General features: G+C 37.1%; 1 protein-coding gene across 1 annotated transcript in view; it reads right to left on the minus strand.

Annotated features, from left to right (window-relative positions):
- Positions 1–14,864, minus strand: part of arfgap1 (ADP-ribosylation factor GTPase activating protein 1) — a 64,022-nt gene that overhangs the window by 22,333 nt on the left and 26,825 nt on the right. Inside the window, exons 2-5 of the mRNA XM_059980612.1 lie at positions 8,862–8,926; positions 6,601–6,710; positions 5,172–5,340; positions 3,432–3,532 (exon numbers count right to left, since the gene is read on the minus strand). Coding sequence (XP_059836595.1) covers positions 3,432–3,532; positions 5,172–5,340; positions 6,601–6,710; positions 8,862–8,921 — 440 coding nt within the window. The 5' untranslated portion in view covers positions 8,922–8,926. The remainder of the gene's footprint in view (positions 1–3,431; positions 3,533–5,171; positions 5,341–6,600; positions 6,711–8,861; positions 8,927–14,864) is intronic.

Here is a 14,864-nt window from a genome sequence, read left to right on the forward strand (position 1 = left end):
AATTTCCCATGATCAATTAATCTCTCTGGTATGTCTTTGGACTGAGGGAGATAACTAATGCAACCAGAGAAAACAAATGCATCCCACAGAGAAGACATCCAGTCTCCTGACAGACAAATTAACTCTGAACTCCGGAATGCCCTGACCTGTCATATCATTGCACTAACTGCTATTCTACTGCGGCATGTGCATGTACACAATTTACACAAAATACCAACACATCAAACCTGAGCAATAAAAACACTGCTTCTTCTAAAAATAAAGCTATTCACTCTCCCTTTTGCTGCTGAACAAGAGAGGCCCCATGGAGCTGATCACTGGAAATACAGCTTCCAATAATCTCATCTGATCAGCCTTATCTGAGCTAGGAAGCTCAGAGTTTATCTTCAAGAGAACACCTGATCAGATTCAATTAAAAGACAGAACAGCAATCAACTATTACATGCAACTTCCAGAAAACTGAATGCTTGCTAAAATAAATAGAATTTTCAACCCAAATTCAGAACACAGTTTGCAATTAGCATTCACCGAATCTAATATTCATCATTATTCTCAACTTTTTTTGATTAAGTTAAAGAAACACAAGTTCTGTAGAGGTGAAATTTGTAGCTGCAACCTTTTGACAAAGATACTTAATACCACTCTCATCCTGAAAGTCCAAAGCTGTATTAAAAGTCTCACAAGATTTTCAAGTTCAGCTATCTTAAACCACAATAATTAACTACTGAGTTGTAGAGGTAAATGGAGGTGTATTTAGTATCCATAGATTTTTTTGCTTTCATGTTCATTCTGGTTATGCTACAAATGTCCTATTGTTTTTTTTCACTACTCCAAATATTTCTTTCTCATATTAATGTTTGATGGACTATTGCGCTAGTGGTAATAAATTACAGACTATTTTTCTCGTGAGAAAGATCACATTATTCTGTGCTGAAAAACATCCAACTTATCAGTTCTAAAATATATCCAATAACCTTGAGCTGTTCCATCTTCATATCATAAAGATAAGTAAAGGCAAGAGGTCACTGAGTTTAATTAGACTCATGATTCCAAAATAATCAATGACTGTAAATTCCCAATTTAGTTTAACTGCCTCTTAAATTAAATCTAATTTCGAACTCTCCCATCCCATCAGATGAATCACCTGTTAATCATTCTGCACAAAGAAATACCACTAAACATCAGTTATTAAAATATCTGGTCTGTTCTTACATATATTCCTCATCTGGAAATATCTTTCTAAATTTTACTGTTCAGAATCTTAAGTTTCCCCTCACTAATTCCCCATTCCTTCATTATTCAACCTTTTACACATGTTCAATGATCATCCCATATTTTCATCATTAACTTCCTACAAAGTGAAAAGGCTGTATTTCTTCCATTCAATAGATGAATTACTTACAATTACTCTCTCCATTTCCAGTCCTGCATTACCAACTGTACTGAAGTCAAAGCATTAGCCTTTTATCTGTTTGTATCAAAATCCTAAGCCCAACAGCCAAATAAAATTTCCAATTAACATTCCAATATCTGCACAATCTTCTGCATTTTTGTTTCACACTTTTAAATACATTTCTTCTTTACTGCCAATTGCCTCTGTCAACAATTCAGTTCTCAGTCTATCACCTTTACTCCCTTAAGTCCATGGAAACTGATGAAATTTTATGGTGCATAACCAACTTAGCCATTTATTGTCAGGCGTGCCTGGGCCATATTAACAATGAAAAGAGCACTGATCAACCAAGATGTCCCAAGGTGCCTCACGGGAACATTATCAAACAAAATCTGACACCGATCCACCGATAGCAGGGAGATGACAAAAATGATTGTATAGAGTGTCAAGTAGCATTTTAAAGATGAAGAGGAAAAAAAAAAGGAGAAGTAGAAGGGGTGATTTCAGTTACTAGATGATGACAAGAATGCAATCATAAAATCATTCTTCTTATTTGGCAGTTCTTCCATTCTGATTTTGTGAGTAATAGGTAACTGATCAAGAAGCCAATATGAAAACTACAGGAAGTGCCTGATTGAGCAAATGTGCAATTTGAGAGGCAATTTGCACACATTCCATCATTTGCTCTGGATTTGAATGTTTCTGGTGCATGCACTTGAGATGCCCAATGCCACCCCAAATGGTGCTCCTCCAATTTGAGTGATCATGGGCCAGGGATTACCAAGTCTGTGGATCTTCAATGGAGATTTTCAATGCATCATTGAATTATTGTTTTAATGCTATTAATGTAATAGTGTATCTGCTTGTAGGGGAGGGGGTGTGGGTGGTCTGATAAGACATACAAATATCATAGTCTATGAAAAAGAGCTGACTTACTATAATGTCTGAATGGTAAATATGCCAGCCAAGGAGAAGATGCTGGTATTGGTTCACAAATCTCTCAACTACATTTGGCAGATTGAAGAAGACAATCTTGCCGTGCTGAGGTGCCAGCTGTAAATAGCCCATAATCCAAAGAACAATTTTCGTTAAAAAATCATTTTTGGGACAGCAGTGAAGGTAGTTTTGCCCTTGGATCTCAGCAGGGTACAATCTTTGGTACTCAGGCCATCAACTGCTTTGTCAGTTCTTAGGAAATCATAAATTCCATTACAACATAGAAGGCCGTTCAGCCTATCACATCAATGCCAGATCTCAGAGCAGCAGCAAAGCCACTCCCCCACTTCCTTTTATGTAGCCTCTCACCTACTGATCAATTTCACCTAATTCTCCAACCACCCAACTACACAAGGGATACACAAAACTTCGGGACATAGAAGAGTAGAACCCAGGGGAAAACACATATGGTCACAAGGAGAAAGTGCAAATTCCACACAGACAGCACTGGAGGTTATCAAACCTGGGTCACTAGAGCTTTAAGACAGAAACACTATCCACGTTGCCACTGTGGCAGTTGTCATGGTGGTCACCTGTTTTTCCTGTTCTTTAGGTTTCTTCTGGATCTTGCCTTCAAGGGTGTGAACAGTTTCCATTCCAAGAATCCTTTGTTTAATTCCCCAGATCTTCTGGTGGAAATTGAACTCCGGGGGCAATGATTTCAGATCGCTGGATGCAATTCAGAAACTTGCCATAGTTTTGAGGTTTCTGGTGAGCTAAGCCCATAAACTAAAGACCCCAATAAAATCCGGAACTATCAGGGTTCAGCAGCTAAATATTGCACAAAAAAACTGGCTTGGTCTACTACTAAGATCAAAAATCTAGGTCCGCGGACAGTGCTTGAAGAACTTTACACACAAATTATTATTTTAATTTTTTTTTACTATGGCATTGCCTTTTATGATTTTTTAAAAATTTTTTGTATCAACTTGATGAACACAAAAGGTTAATCATTTTATTGAAGCCTGCTTAATCCTATCAAGCTTTTACTAAACATTATATACAACTTTGATACATTAATAAAAGAGTGAGGACTAAATACCGATGCACTGAAGAAACAGACGCTTTTGGTTGTGGCGGAGTCCAATTCCGAGCTTCTGACGTTTCAATAGACCATTCTCTACCTTCAGCCAGGGTAGCAACCTGGAAGTCAACAAGAAAAATAAGTGAATATTCTGTTGTCTGTCAGACTGCCAGATGGGTCAGCTTGTCATTTTATTTAAACTTGTAATTTCAGAACAAACAAAACTCAGATTTTTTAAAGAAACACATTAATATGAATGTGTACATTGTTAATGATGCAGAAACTATTCTGTTAAAATGGTTGCCAAGAAACAAGATGAAAATATATGCTAAGCCCCCAAGCTTCACTATTTGCATGAGGTATCAGAAAATACACAGGATAATGCAGAAAAATTGCATTTTAAAATTTCTCCCAGACAGTTTTCCTATCGTATTTAATCAACTGAGGATGGTTTCGTATTTACAGTGTTTGGGATGATGATTCCCAAATGATCCACTGTTTGATAGTAACTATTAACAGGGAGGGGTTGCTCGTCTGGGCTCAAATTGCTGATTAGTTTCTAACTCTAAAACTATCATCGATAAAAGATGCACAATATTAATGACACATCTTGGCTGTTAATATGCCTCTAAAGAATCCTAAAGGAAAACTCACTATAGGAGCCATCCTGAAATAGATAAGCTATTGCTAATAGTAAGCATGAATCTTTCCGGTAAGATATACGTACCATTAAGATACATATAGAATCACAAAAACAGAGAACAGAGAGCAGCAGAGAAAGGTTCTATTTTTTTGCTTAACATTAATCACCCTTAAATGTACGAACTCTCTGATTGAACATATTAAATATTGCTTACTTCAGTTAAAGCAAATAAATGAAAAATTTCTTTGTTTAGTTTATATGAAAAGAAATTACATTGGTCCTAATTAGAGCAATAGATGGCTCGAGACAATTCTGGACTGATTAATCCTGCAGCTTTTCAAGAATAAAAACCACTTCCACAGCACTTAAACATATCTCAAATAATATCTGACAAACATTGATAATTATACCATTTCAAACAGAGTCAAGGGAACCTGAACATCCATCTGAAACAATCACCATCATTCAAGGAACAGGAGTTTAGAGACAAATACTCAGATTTACAGACTAAACTAAGCCCACATTTAAGACCTTAAGCTGAACAAGTTTTAATTTTTCGAAAGTACCACACAGCAAGCAAACAATTCATTCACATGCATCTAAGCAATAAACCAATGGACAACAATATACAAAAATTTGTTACTGACAATCATCATTAACAATGAACAAATATAATGAAGGACAATTTATGCTTTTAAACATATTTTAGTACAAATATAAGGACATGAGAAACATCATAATTACCCACTAAAGATATTATAATCACCTGTTGTATAGCAACTAGGCATTCAATTTGAGATATCAAATGTATCTCAAGAGAAGAGCAATAACAAACTTACTCTTTTACAGACTTTGACACTTCAGAAACACCCCATATTAAATATTTTGCAACAAGTGGAAACTAGCATGAGGATGAGGTTTCAATTACAATTCAATAGGATGTTATATATTTCAAAGCAATGATATGCTAATAAAGTCACCATTTTCCTTAAGGTCGTACATTTAATGTCTGTGGGTTGCAGTTAACCCAATAAAATTTACTTGATTAAGAACACTTCACAGTTAGGGTCCAACTAAATTGCATTTAATCCACATTAATTCAATGACCTTGGTACCTTGTCTCTGAATAAAGCTGCAGCACGACTATTGTATTTCTCTTGTAGCGACCAACATGGATCATAATCTTGTGATTCCAGAAATTGGCGGAATTTTGCATTACCTCCAACCTTCATTTTTTCCAACTCTAAATCCTTCCATTTATCCATAGTGACAGACCGTACAAAGCTACAAGATAGTAGAAAATAGTTAATTTTCACTGCATTGTAGGTCAACAGTTTATTGGTTAAGAAAATCTGTTTACTGCAAGTAGAAAAACCTCCTTTACTAAACCAAATATTTATAAGTACTAACATATTCTTAATACTGTATTAACTATGGTGCTCTAGTGCCCTGCAAAAATACTTAACAGAGATACTGATCATTCATTTTTAAAGAATCTTATCAAACTGGGTTTTGATGTAGGACTCTTAATCTGACAGGAACCTTTCCAAATATGTTAAGCCTCGCAAAGAACAATTAATGCAAAATGATATCTACCACTATGTTGAGAAAAAAAACTGAGATTGTAAGTTGTACAAAAACTGGGCTTCATTTTTCCAACAAGTTTGGGGCTGCAATGATGTTTGGGAACTTAAATAAACAATCAACTCAAGCGAATATCAGAGCTGTCCTCCTTCATTAAAGGACAGGATTTCCCTTCCTCTACCAGTGTTGCTGCCCTCACCCACATCTCCTTCATTTCACAGACTTCCATGCACCACAACACGCTAGATTTCGCAATGACCATCTATTTCAATTTGATTTCCCATTCCCAGTCTGACATATCACTGTACTGCCGTGATGAGGACACTCTCAAGTTGGAGGAGCAAAACTTCATATTCCATCTGGGTAGTGTCCAACCTGACAGCATGAACATTTCTCTCTCTTCCTATTATTTTTCCCAGACCCCCTTCTCTTTTTTTGCATTCCACATTCTGGCGTCCCTCTTACCCTCTATCTTCTCCTCAACTGCTCATCACCTCCCTCTAGTGCCCCTTCTTCTCCCCTTTCTCCTATGGTCCACTCGCCTCTCCTATCAGATTCCTTCTTCTTCCACCCTTCACCTCCCAGCTTCTCACTTCCCCCTCCCCCACACTTCCAACCTTCCCTCTCACCTGGTTATACCTATCACCTACCAGTTTTTGCTTCTCCCTCTCACCCCACCTTCTCACTCTGACTTCTCCCCTATTTCCTTTCTAGTCCTGATGAAGGGCCTCAGCCAAAAACATCTGTGCTACTTGACCTGCTGAGTTCATCCAACATTTCTGTGTTGCTCTGGATTTCCAACATCTACAGTATTTCTCACGTTTAAGCCATCATCTAATTTCTATTTAGTGACGAGAGGCTACATATGCTCCAGCATTTTTACTTTACTGCCTGTTTTATCCTTATTTGTTTTACTCTCATTTCTACTTTGCAGTTGGTTTTTATTTTGTGCCAATGTACCTGAGATGGACTCCAAGACCTCTATGCTTTCCTGAGCACTCAAGGCAAATCCATATCCCATAAGTCACACTGACCCATTGTGGATTGAAAGCTCCACATTCAAAGCAAACCTAGAACAGAAAATGAAGACAACATGAAAAATAATTCTGAGAGACTGCCATTTTCTTAAGACATGTTTAACTCAAGCTAATTGTAAGTTTTTAAAACAAAACTGGACATAAATTTGATTTCCTGTAATAATAACAATGAAATTTCACATGTACAATCACCAGAAACCAGAATTTTAAAAAAAGTATATAAAAAAGACCAGCCTTATTTGATGGCCCTGTAATTCCAAAGTTAATTAGCATAGCATCGTGTATTAGAGTAGGCAAAGGTGGGAAACAATCCAACTCTGCCTACTTATACTGATACTTTAAAATTCTAAATGAATTCAGCATTTTCTAACATTGTGAATTTTTAAAGTGCCTGCTGGAGAATTCATGCTCTATAACTTTAAAAAATTCCACTATCAGTTACCAGGAGCAGTTACAATTTAAGGTAACACACACACAAAATGCTGGTGGAATGCAGCAGGCCCAGGCAGCATCTATAGGGAGAAGCACTCTCGACGTTTCAGGCCGAGACCCTTCGTCAGGACTACCGGTCCTACATGTCAAATAAATCTCTTATCTGCCATGCAATACACACACTTCAATCTACATACCGAGAGTAAACAAATGGCAAGCCAAACTCTAAATATAAAATGAAATTAAACTATTAAAAAAAGCAAAAAAAATGCTTCTTCAAAGTTATTAAGCATTCAGTCTTATACAGTTTTTTTTAAACTGGTATATTCCAATGCTCTGAAACATTATTCTCAGCTTGTATTACCGGACAGATATGAAGTTAGTTAGAATTATGCAGAAATGCTTTACATATCACAATTTTGGGCGATATTTTATTCCAGTTAACAAAATAGAATAGTGCACAGATAAATTCCTGATGAGTCCAATGTCTACTCCAAATTCAGAGCAACCAATCCATCTTCTTTTCATACTCATCATTAAAATTCCGGGCTGTGTGCGCTCAAAAGGAGTGGGCTACTTTAATTCTACAATTCTGAAAGCTTGCCACCTTCTTGGATTTGTCTTAACATGCTTGCAACCAATTGATAGATATTCATTCTCATGATTAGTCATCAACTCCATTATTGCATTTTACAGCCATCAGGACAATATAAGAATGGACCTGGGTCTTTTAAGGTTTAGCATCATTTAGTCCTTTGCATTTCTTTGTGTGCCTCAGTGTTTATCGCTTGCCAGTAACAGTTGATTGCCTGAGGTAGAAATAATTAAGTTCAAGGCATGGATGGGGCAGATAGTCAGTATTCTTTTCACATCGTAAGGGTATCAAAAATAAGAGGGCACAAGTTTAAGATGAGAGGAAAGAGTTTTAAAAGGATTTAAGAGGAGTTCTTTCTCCACAGACTTATTAAAATGTGGGACACTAAAGGAGGTGGTGGAATCAGATACAATCACTACATTTAAGAGGCATTTAGAAAGACTCCTGAATAGGTGAAGCATAGAAGAATACAAATGTAATGCAAGCAAATGAAATTACTGGAGACAGGCAAAAAGGTAGGCATGAATGTTATTGACTCAATGAATCATTTTATGCTATAAGATTCTATGACTCTTAATACAAACAACTTGCTGATATTAACGAACGGATACCCAAGGCAAGGTGCAATAAATATATGAATAGATTGCTTTTTCAGTAATTTAAGAAAGCTTTCATGTTGTCAATTCTATCTTTCCTCCTCCCCCAAAGTGAAAAATTTGAATGATATTCAAAGGAAATTTCCAACACAAGTCAACTTTATCCAATAGAATCAAAGTTGTTAAAAATAATACTTCAATACAAAATATGCCAAATTATAAAGTTCCAGAGAAGTAATACCTTTGTGGTTATTCAAATTATATGATTTACAATTTCATTTTCAGTAATCTTACGTCTTGATGTATCTGAAAACATTGTGCACAGAAATGTGACAGAGTAAAGACAGGTAGTCAACATTATTGTTGGAGCGCACCTTAATAAATTAAGTGGCCTCAAAACTGCCTTTTAGTAAAATTAACTGATGATATAATTGAAGAAATAGATTAAGGATACAAATATGTCTATACCAAGCCTCCATAAACTTAGACCCTTTGTATTTCAGTGAATTCCACTGCATTTAGCAGCAATCATGCATCAAGAAATATATTCTTATTACATACATTGTTTTCATCTTGAGTCCTCACTTCTTTAAGAACTCGCCTTGTCCTTGGACTTGCCATAGTATCTGGAAGCAAATAAGAGAGAATTGTTGGATAATTGTAATTCCATCCCTGTAGCAAAAGTCACTTTAGAAAAGGTAAAACGTGAAAGATGTAATGCACAGTTTACCACTTTCCTTCAATGCAATTTAAAAAAGTTTATATATTAGGTGGAAAGGAATTTATAACCATGTGAAATAAAAATCCCGTGAATATTGAAAACTTAATACTGAATAAATATAGGAAGTTTGTTAACTTATACAAATAAGCAGATTTTGATATACTAAGCAAAGTAATTATGCACTTTACATCAGAACTGAACCTGAAGTAATTAATTTTAATAATGGAGATAAAATTAGGAGTGAAAATCAACACAAGCACTCACAGGAGAATGCATAGATTTAATGACCAAACTGATAACATGACATCAGTAACCAAGAATATAGAATAGTTCAGCATTGGAACAGGCCATTCGGCCCACAACGTTGTGCCATACCTATCAAATTAGTAATCAAAAGACCAACTAATCAAATCTCTTCTGCCTACACAATGTCCATATCCTTCCATTTCCCTCATATTCATGTGCCTGTCTAAGTCTATGTCCACACTAGACCGGATAATTTTGAAAATGCCGGTTTCGCATAAAAACGATAGGCGTCCACACTATGTGTTTTTTAAAATATCTCTGTCCACACTAAAACGGATATTTCAGCGAATTTCCTCCTACTGCGCATGCACAGGACACATCTACTGAAAACAAGCAACATGTTTGGTGTCGTAGTTCACGGACAGTATGACCCGGCTGACGACAAACATTGAAAAACTGATAAACTCTGTTGCATTAATAAAGCACCTTGTTAAATGTATAAAACATGTCTGCATCAGTATTTCTTGTATTTCCATACAATGTTACATTAGGCTGTTACACATCTATTGTCAGAGAAGTACTTACATAAATAGGTAAACCACCTTCATACGAGCAAGGACAAAAAACAGGGCCAAGTGAGTATACTTAGTTATCCAGTAAGTTACGGGTCAAAGTACTTATGAATACATTTCTAACTCTTCTGGCTTCAGTCTCGTTGCCGTCTGTTCTGAAATTGTTAAGTTGAGTTTAAGAAAACAATGAAATGGCACGCTGCCATCACCATCTGTTCCACACATCATGACAGCGTTTTTAAATTTCCGGTTACCCCATCCACACTGCTCCGGCCAAACAGTATTTTCAAAATTACACACCCTGAAGAGCGTTTCTGAAATTCTCCGGTTTCGGGGGATGAAAATGCTGTTTTAGTGTGGACGGAGGGTAAAAACGAAGAGGAAAGGCTTTGGTTATAGATTTATCTGTAGTGTGGATGTAGCCTAAATATCTCTTTAAAATCTCTAACATACTTGCCTCTACATCTCAAACACAGCATTCTAGGAACCAGCCACTCCCTATATGAAAAACCTTCCCCTCACATCTCTTTTGAACTTACCCTATCTCACATTAAATGCATACCCTCTACTATTAGACATTTCAACCTTGAGAAAAAGGTACTGTCTGTCCACTCTAAGCTTTTCATAATTTTATAAACCTCTATCAGATCTCCCCTTAGCCACTCCAGTTTGTTTATCTTATCTGTACTGGAAAACTGCAAATGTCACTCCACTTTAAGGACTGGAGGCAGAAGAAAGGAAATTATAGGCCAGTTAGCCTGACTTCAGTGGTGGAAAAGATGATACTGTTACTAAGAATGAGGTTCGAGGTACTTGAAGGCACATGACAAAATTGGTCAAAATCAACATGGTTTCATTCAAGGAAAATGTTGCCTAATAAATCTGTTAGAATTTCTTGAAGAAACAACAGACAGGATAGACAAGGAGAGACAGCGGATGTTGTTTATTTATATTTTCAGAAGGCCTTCAACAAGGTGCCACACCTGAGGCTGCCTAACAAGACAAGAGCCATGGTTATTACAGGAAAGATACTAGCATGGGTAGAACATTGGTTGATTGGCAAGAGGCAAGGAGTGGGAACAAAAGGGGCCTTTTCTGGTTGGCTGCCGGTGACTAATGGTGTATCACAGGGGTCAGAGTTGGAACCACATTTTTCACATTATATGTCAATGATTTAGATGAAGGAATTGATAGCTTTGCGGTCAAGTATACAGACAATACAAAGATAGGTGGAGGAGCAAGTAGTATTGTGAGAGCAGAGTGTCTGCAGGACTTAGACAGATGGGAGAATGGGCAAAGAAGTGGCAGATGTAATATAGTTTAGGGAAGTGTATGGTCATCCTCTTTGACAGATGAAGTAAAAGCATGGCCTATTTTCTAAATGGGAAGAAAATTCAAAAATCAGAGGTACAAGGGAACTTAGAAGTCCTTATGTAAGATTCCCTAAAGGTTAAATTGCAAGTTGATTTGGTGGTAACGAAGATAAATATAATGTTAGCATCCATTTCAAGGGAACTAGAATATAAAAGCAAGGATGTAGTGCTGAGGCTTTATAAGGTATTGGTCAGACTGCACTTGGAGTATTGTGAGCAGTTTTGGGTCCCTTATGTAAGAAAATATGGGCTGTCATTAGAAAGGGTCCAGAAGAGGTTCATGAGAATGATCCCTGGAATTAAAGGGTTAACGTATGAGGAGCGCTTGATAGCTCTGGGCCTATTCTCACTGGAGTTTAGAACAATGAGGGGGTATCTCATTGAAACCTTCTGAACTTTAAAAGGCCTAGACAGATTGGATGTGGAAAGGATGGTTCCTATAGGGTAGGAGTCTAGGATCAAAGGGCACAGCCTCTGAATCTGGTGTTCCCAGCCTGGGGTCCATAGGCACCTTGGTTAATGGTAAGGCTACGTGGCATTATAAAGTATGGGAACTCCTACTCTAAATAGAGGGACATCCATTTATAACAAAGATAAGGAAAAATGTTCTTAGCCAGAGGGTGGTGAATCTGTGGAATTCATTGTTACAGACAGGTGCTTGGTTTATCGGGTCTCAAAGGTTATGGGGAGAAGGCAGGAGAACGGGGTTGACAGGCACAATAAATCAGCCATTTTGGAATGGTCTGATGGGCCGAATGGTCTAATTCTGCTCCTATGTCATATGGTTTGAGTCTTTCCATTATAGCAAATGCCCTCTAATCTTGGTAACATCCTAGCAAGCGGCTTTGGCACCCTCTCCAAAGCCTCAATATCCTTCATTTTGGTCTGGGGGTGGGGGCAACCAGAACTCTATACAATACTCCAAATACAGCCTAATTAGAGAGTTTTATAAAGCTGTAGTATCCTGACTTTTGAAGTCAATGCCTCAACTAATAAAGACATATTGATGCTTGCCTTTGTAACTACCCCATCAACTTGCAGAAAGCTATGAACTTGGACCCAAGATCCATCTGATCTAAGGGCAAGGCATTTGACAGTGTACTGTCTCATTAAATTTGACCTACCAAAATGCAATACTTCACATTTGGCTGGGTTAAATTACATTTGCAATTTCTCTACCAATGATAAAGTTTTAAACTGGAAAATGAAGACTAATTATCTCGGATAAAAAAACATGGAAAATGTCCACATAAACATGAAGTATTGCATTAAAAGAAAGGAAAAAGACATTGACAAGTGTCTGAACCCTGTGTTCTGGTGACCTGTGACACCAATCTTCTATTTATAATGTTTTCAGTTGGAGAAAAAGAAATCATTAATCAGTCGTTCATCATTCGATTGAATCAGTAGTGTCTGATTCAAGCCATTTCCCAAGACAATTCTCATATACTTTTAATTCTCTCATTGGCCCAAAATTCATTAATCTTCAATATAATCAACAATTGAACAAACAAGCCTCAAGTGCAGATGGACAACCACCCAAGAAATCTCTCTTCTCAGTAGTTACTGGCTGACCCCCAATACAGAGACAACTCATGATTATATTTTGCTATTTGAAGGAAAAGCCCTTCAGCATCCACCCTTCCCAAAATTTTCATTTCAAAGAAACATTCCTTCATTCAAGCCATGGTATATGCAGGTAACCCTTCCTGAATCTTTGTAGACAACTCTCATCACTAAAATCAATGTGGTGATTCAGTGTTAATTCTATCTTCAAGCATACTGCTATTATAGTACAAGACCAAAGCTGCATAATAATTTGAAGGTGGTCTTACCAACACCAGTGCAATTGCTGCTAGACCACCTTAGTTCTGTACACCATAATGGCATGTCAATATTTTTCAATAAAAGTTGGTACCATTGATCTTCCTAATTAATTTCTGCATCTGTTTGTTAATACTCTATTTCATGAAATTACACAGAGATTTCTCCATAGTTACTAGACTCTAGCTATTTCAAAAAAGATTATCTATACTACCTTGCAAAATAAATAACTTCTCATTCCCAATACTATACTCCATTTCCCACCTACTTGCCAACTTGCTCAGTCCTTTGCATACAGTTTGCATTCTCTTCACTTTCCCATCCAGCTTTGTAAAATCAACAAGTCTGGATGAAAAAGACAGTGTTCTGTGTCCAAGTCTTATCTAAGATTCTATCCAAGACTGTTTTATAATCCAGGTCCTGCTAACTACAAACACCTATTGCAACAAAAATCGGGTAAATGGCCCTGGTCCTAAACTACTAGAGGCAATGTTAAGGATAGAGGACTTCAGAGTACCCAGGCAACAGATTGGCAAGATCTACATAATTTTTATTGATGAAACACTTAAGGTTTTCCCTTGTTCCAGTCACCAGCTCAAGGCTCAGCTTTTGCATTGATCACTTTGAAAGCCTGAAATTGTGCATTGTATTCAATTTTTTGGAAGTCAACCCAATTGGCAATTTCAATAAATTTTGATGAAGACATTTTGCATTCTTTACAATTATATGGGTCTGGACATGTAAAAAAATAAAATATGAAAACAGTTCCTACAAAGTACTACGAGATTTACATTCATTCTCCTTATCTGTGGTTGCAGTGAGGTGACTTGTGATTATGTCAGATTTTTGGAGCATTTAATGCAAATCTCAAAAGGACAGTGGTGATCTTATGCAAAAATATTGTAATCTTTTATTTCAGATGAAATAAAACCCTGAACACACTTTCCTTCGGAAATGTGCAAATGTACACTTACACACACAAATTAGGAAGGGTCCGAATGAGTCACTACAACTAATCACAGCTATTCTGTGTCAAAGGTAGAGTGATGCAGGGGGAAAGATGAAAAGCATATGTGGACATGATAAACAACACATTTCTTCCCCATGACCTTCAACACCCAGTCACCCTGTAAAAAATATGCCCTTGTAAAGAATATATTCATTAGCCAATTTTTTAACCATTCACTCAACCTGACCAATTGTTTTCTTCATGCTGAACTTATTTTCCTCATTGACCACCCTGTTCCCATCTTGGTTTTAGATCATCAAGATCAACAGCAAACTTGGTTATGTTACAATCAGACCCCTTCAAAGACAATGATGCAGATCTCACAAAATCTAAAAACTGATCTTTACAGCATTCAGCTACCCACAAATGATAAACCGTAAAAAGTGGGCAACTATTCATATTCATATTCCCTATACTGCTTTTCAACCAATTTTCAATCTACAAATGTCATGTTCAGCAACCTTTGCATAACATCTTATTGACATCTTATCAAATGACTTATAAATTTCAGACGCTGCCATCCAGCTAGACGGGCTAGCTTTGTTTTGTTCAGACAAAGGTGCAGCCGTCTCCACTAAGACTCGCGGTGGCGGTGTCAGTGTTTACATCCACACGGAATGGTGTAAGAACTCTGTGCTGGTTTCCAGACACTGCTCATTGTTAGTTGAGTTTGTGGCAGTTTGATGCAGACCATTTTATTTGCCACAGGAATTCACCTCTGTCCTTATATTCGGTGTCTACATTCCTCCCAGCGCTAATGCTGAGGAGGCACTCTGTTAACTGTACGGGGCTATTAGGGAACTGCAAAATGCACATCCT

This window comes from Hypanus sabinus, chromosome 9 (assembly GCF_030144855.1).
Source record: "Hypanus sabinus isolate sHypSab1 chromosome 9, sHypSab1.hap1, whole genome shotgun sequence".
In the NCBI taxonomy this organism is placed as follows: Eukaryota; Metazoa; Chordata; class Chondrichthyes; order Myliobatiformes; family Dasyatidae; genus Hypanus; species Hypanus sabinus.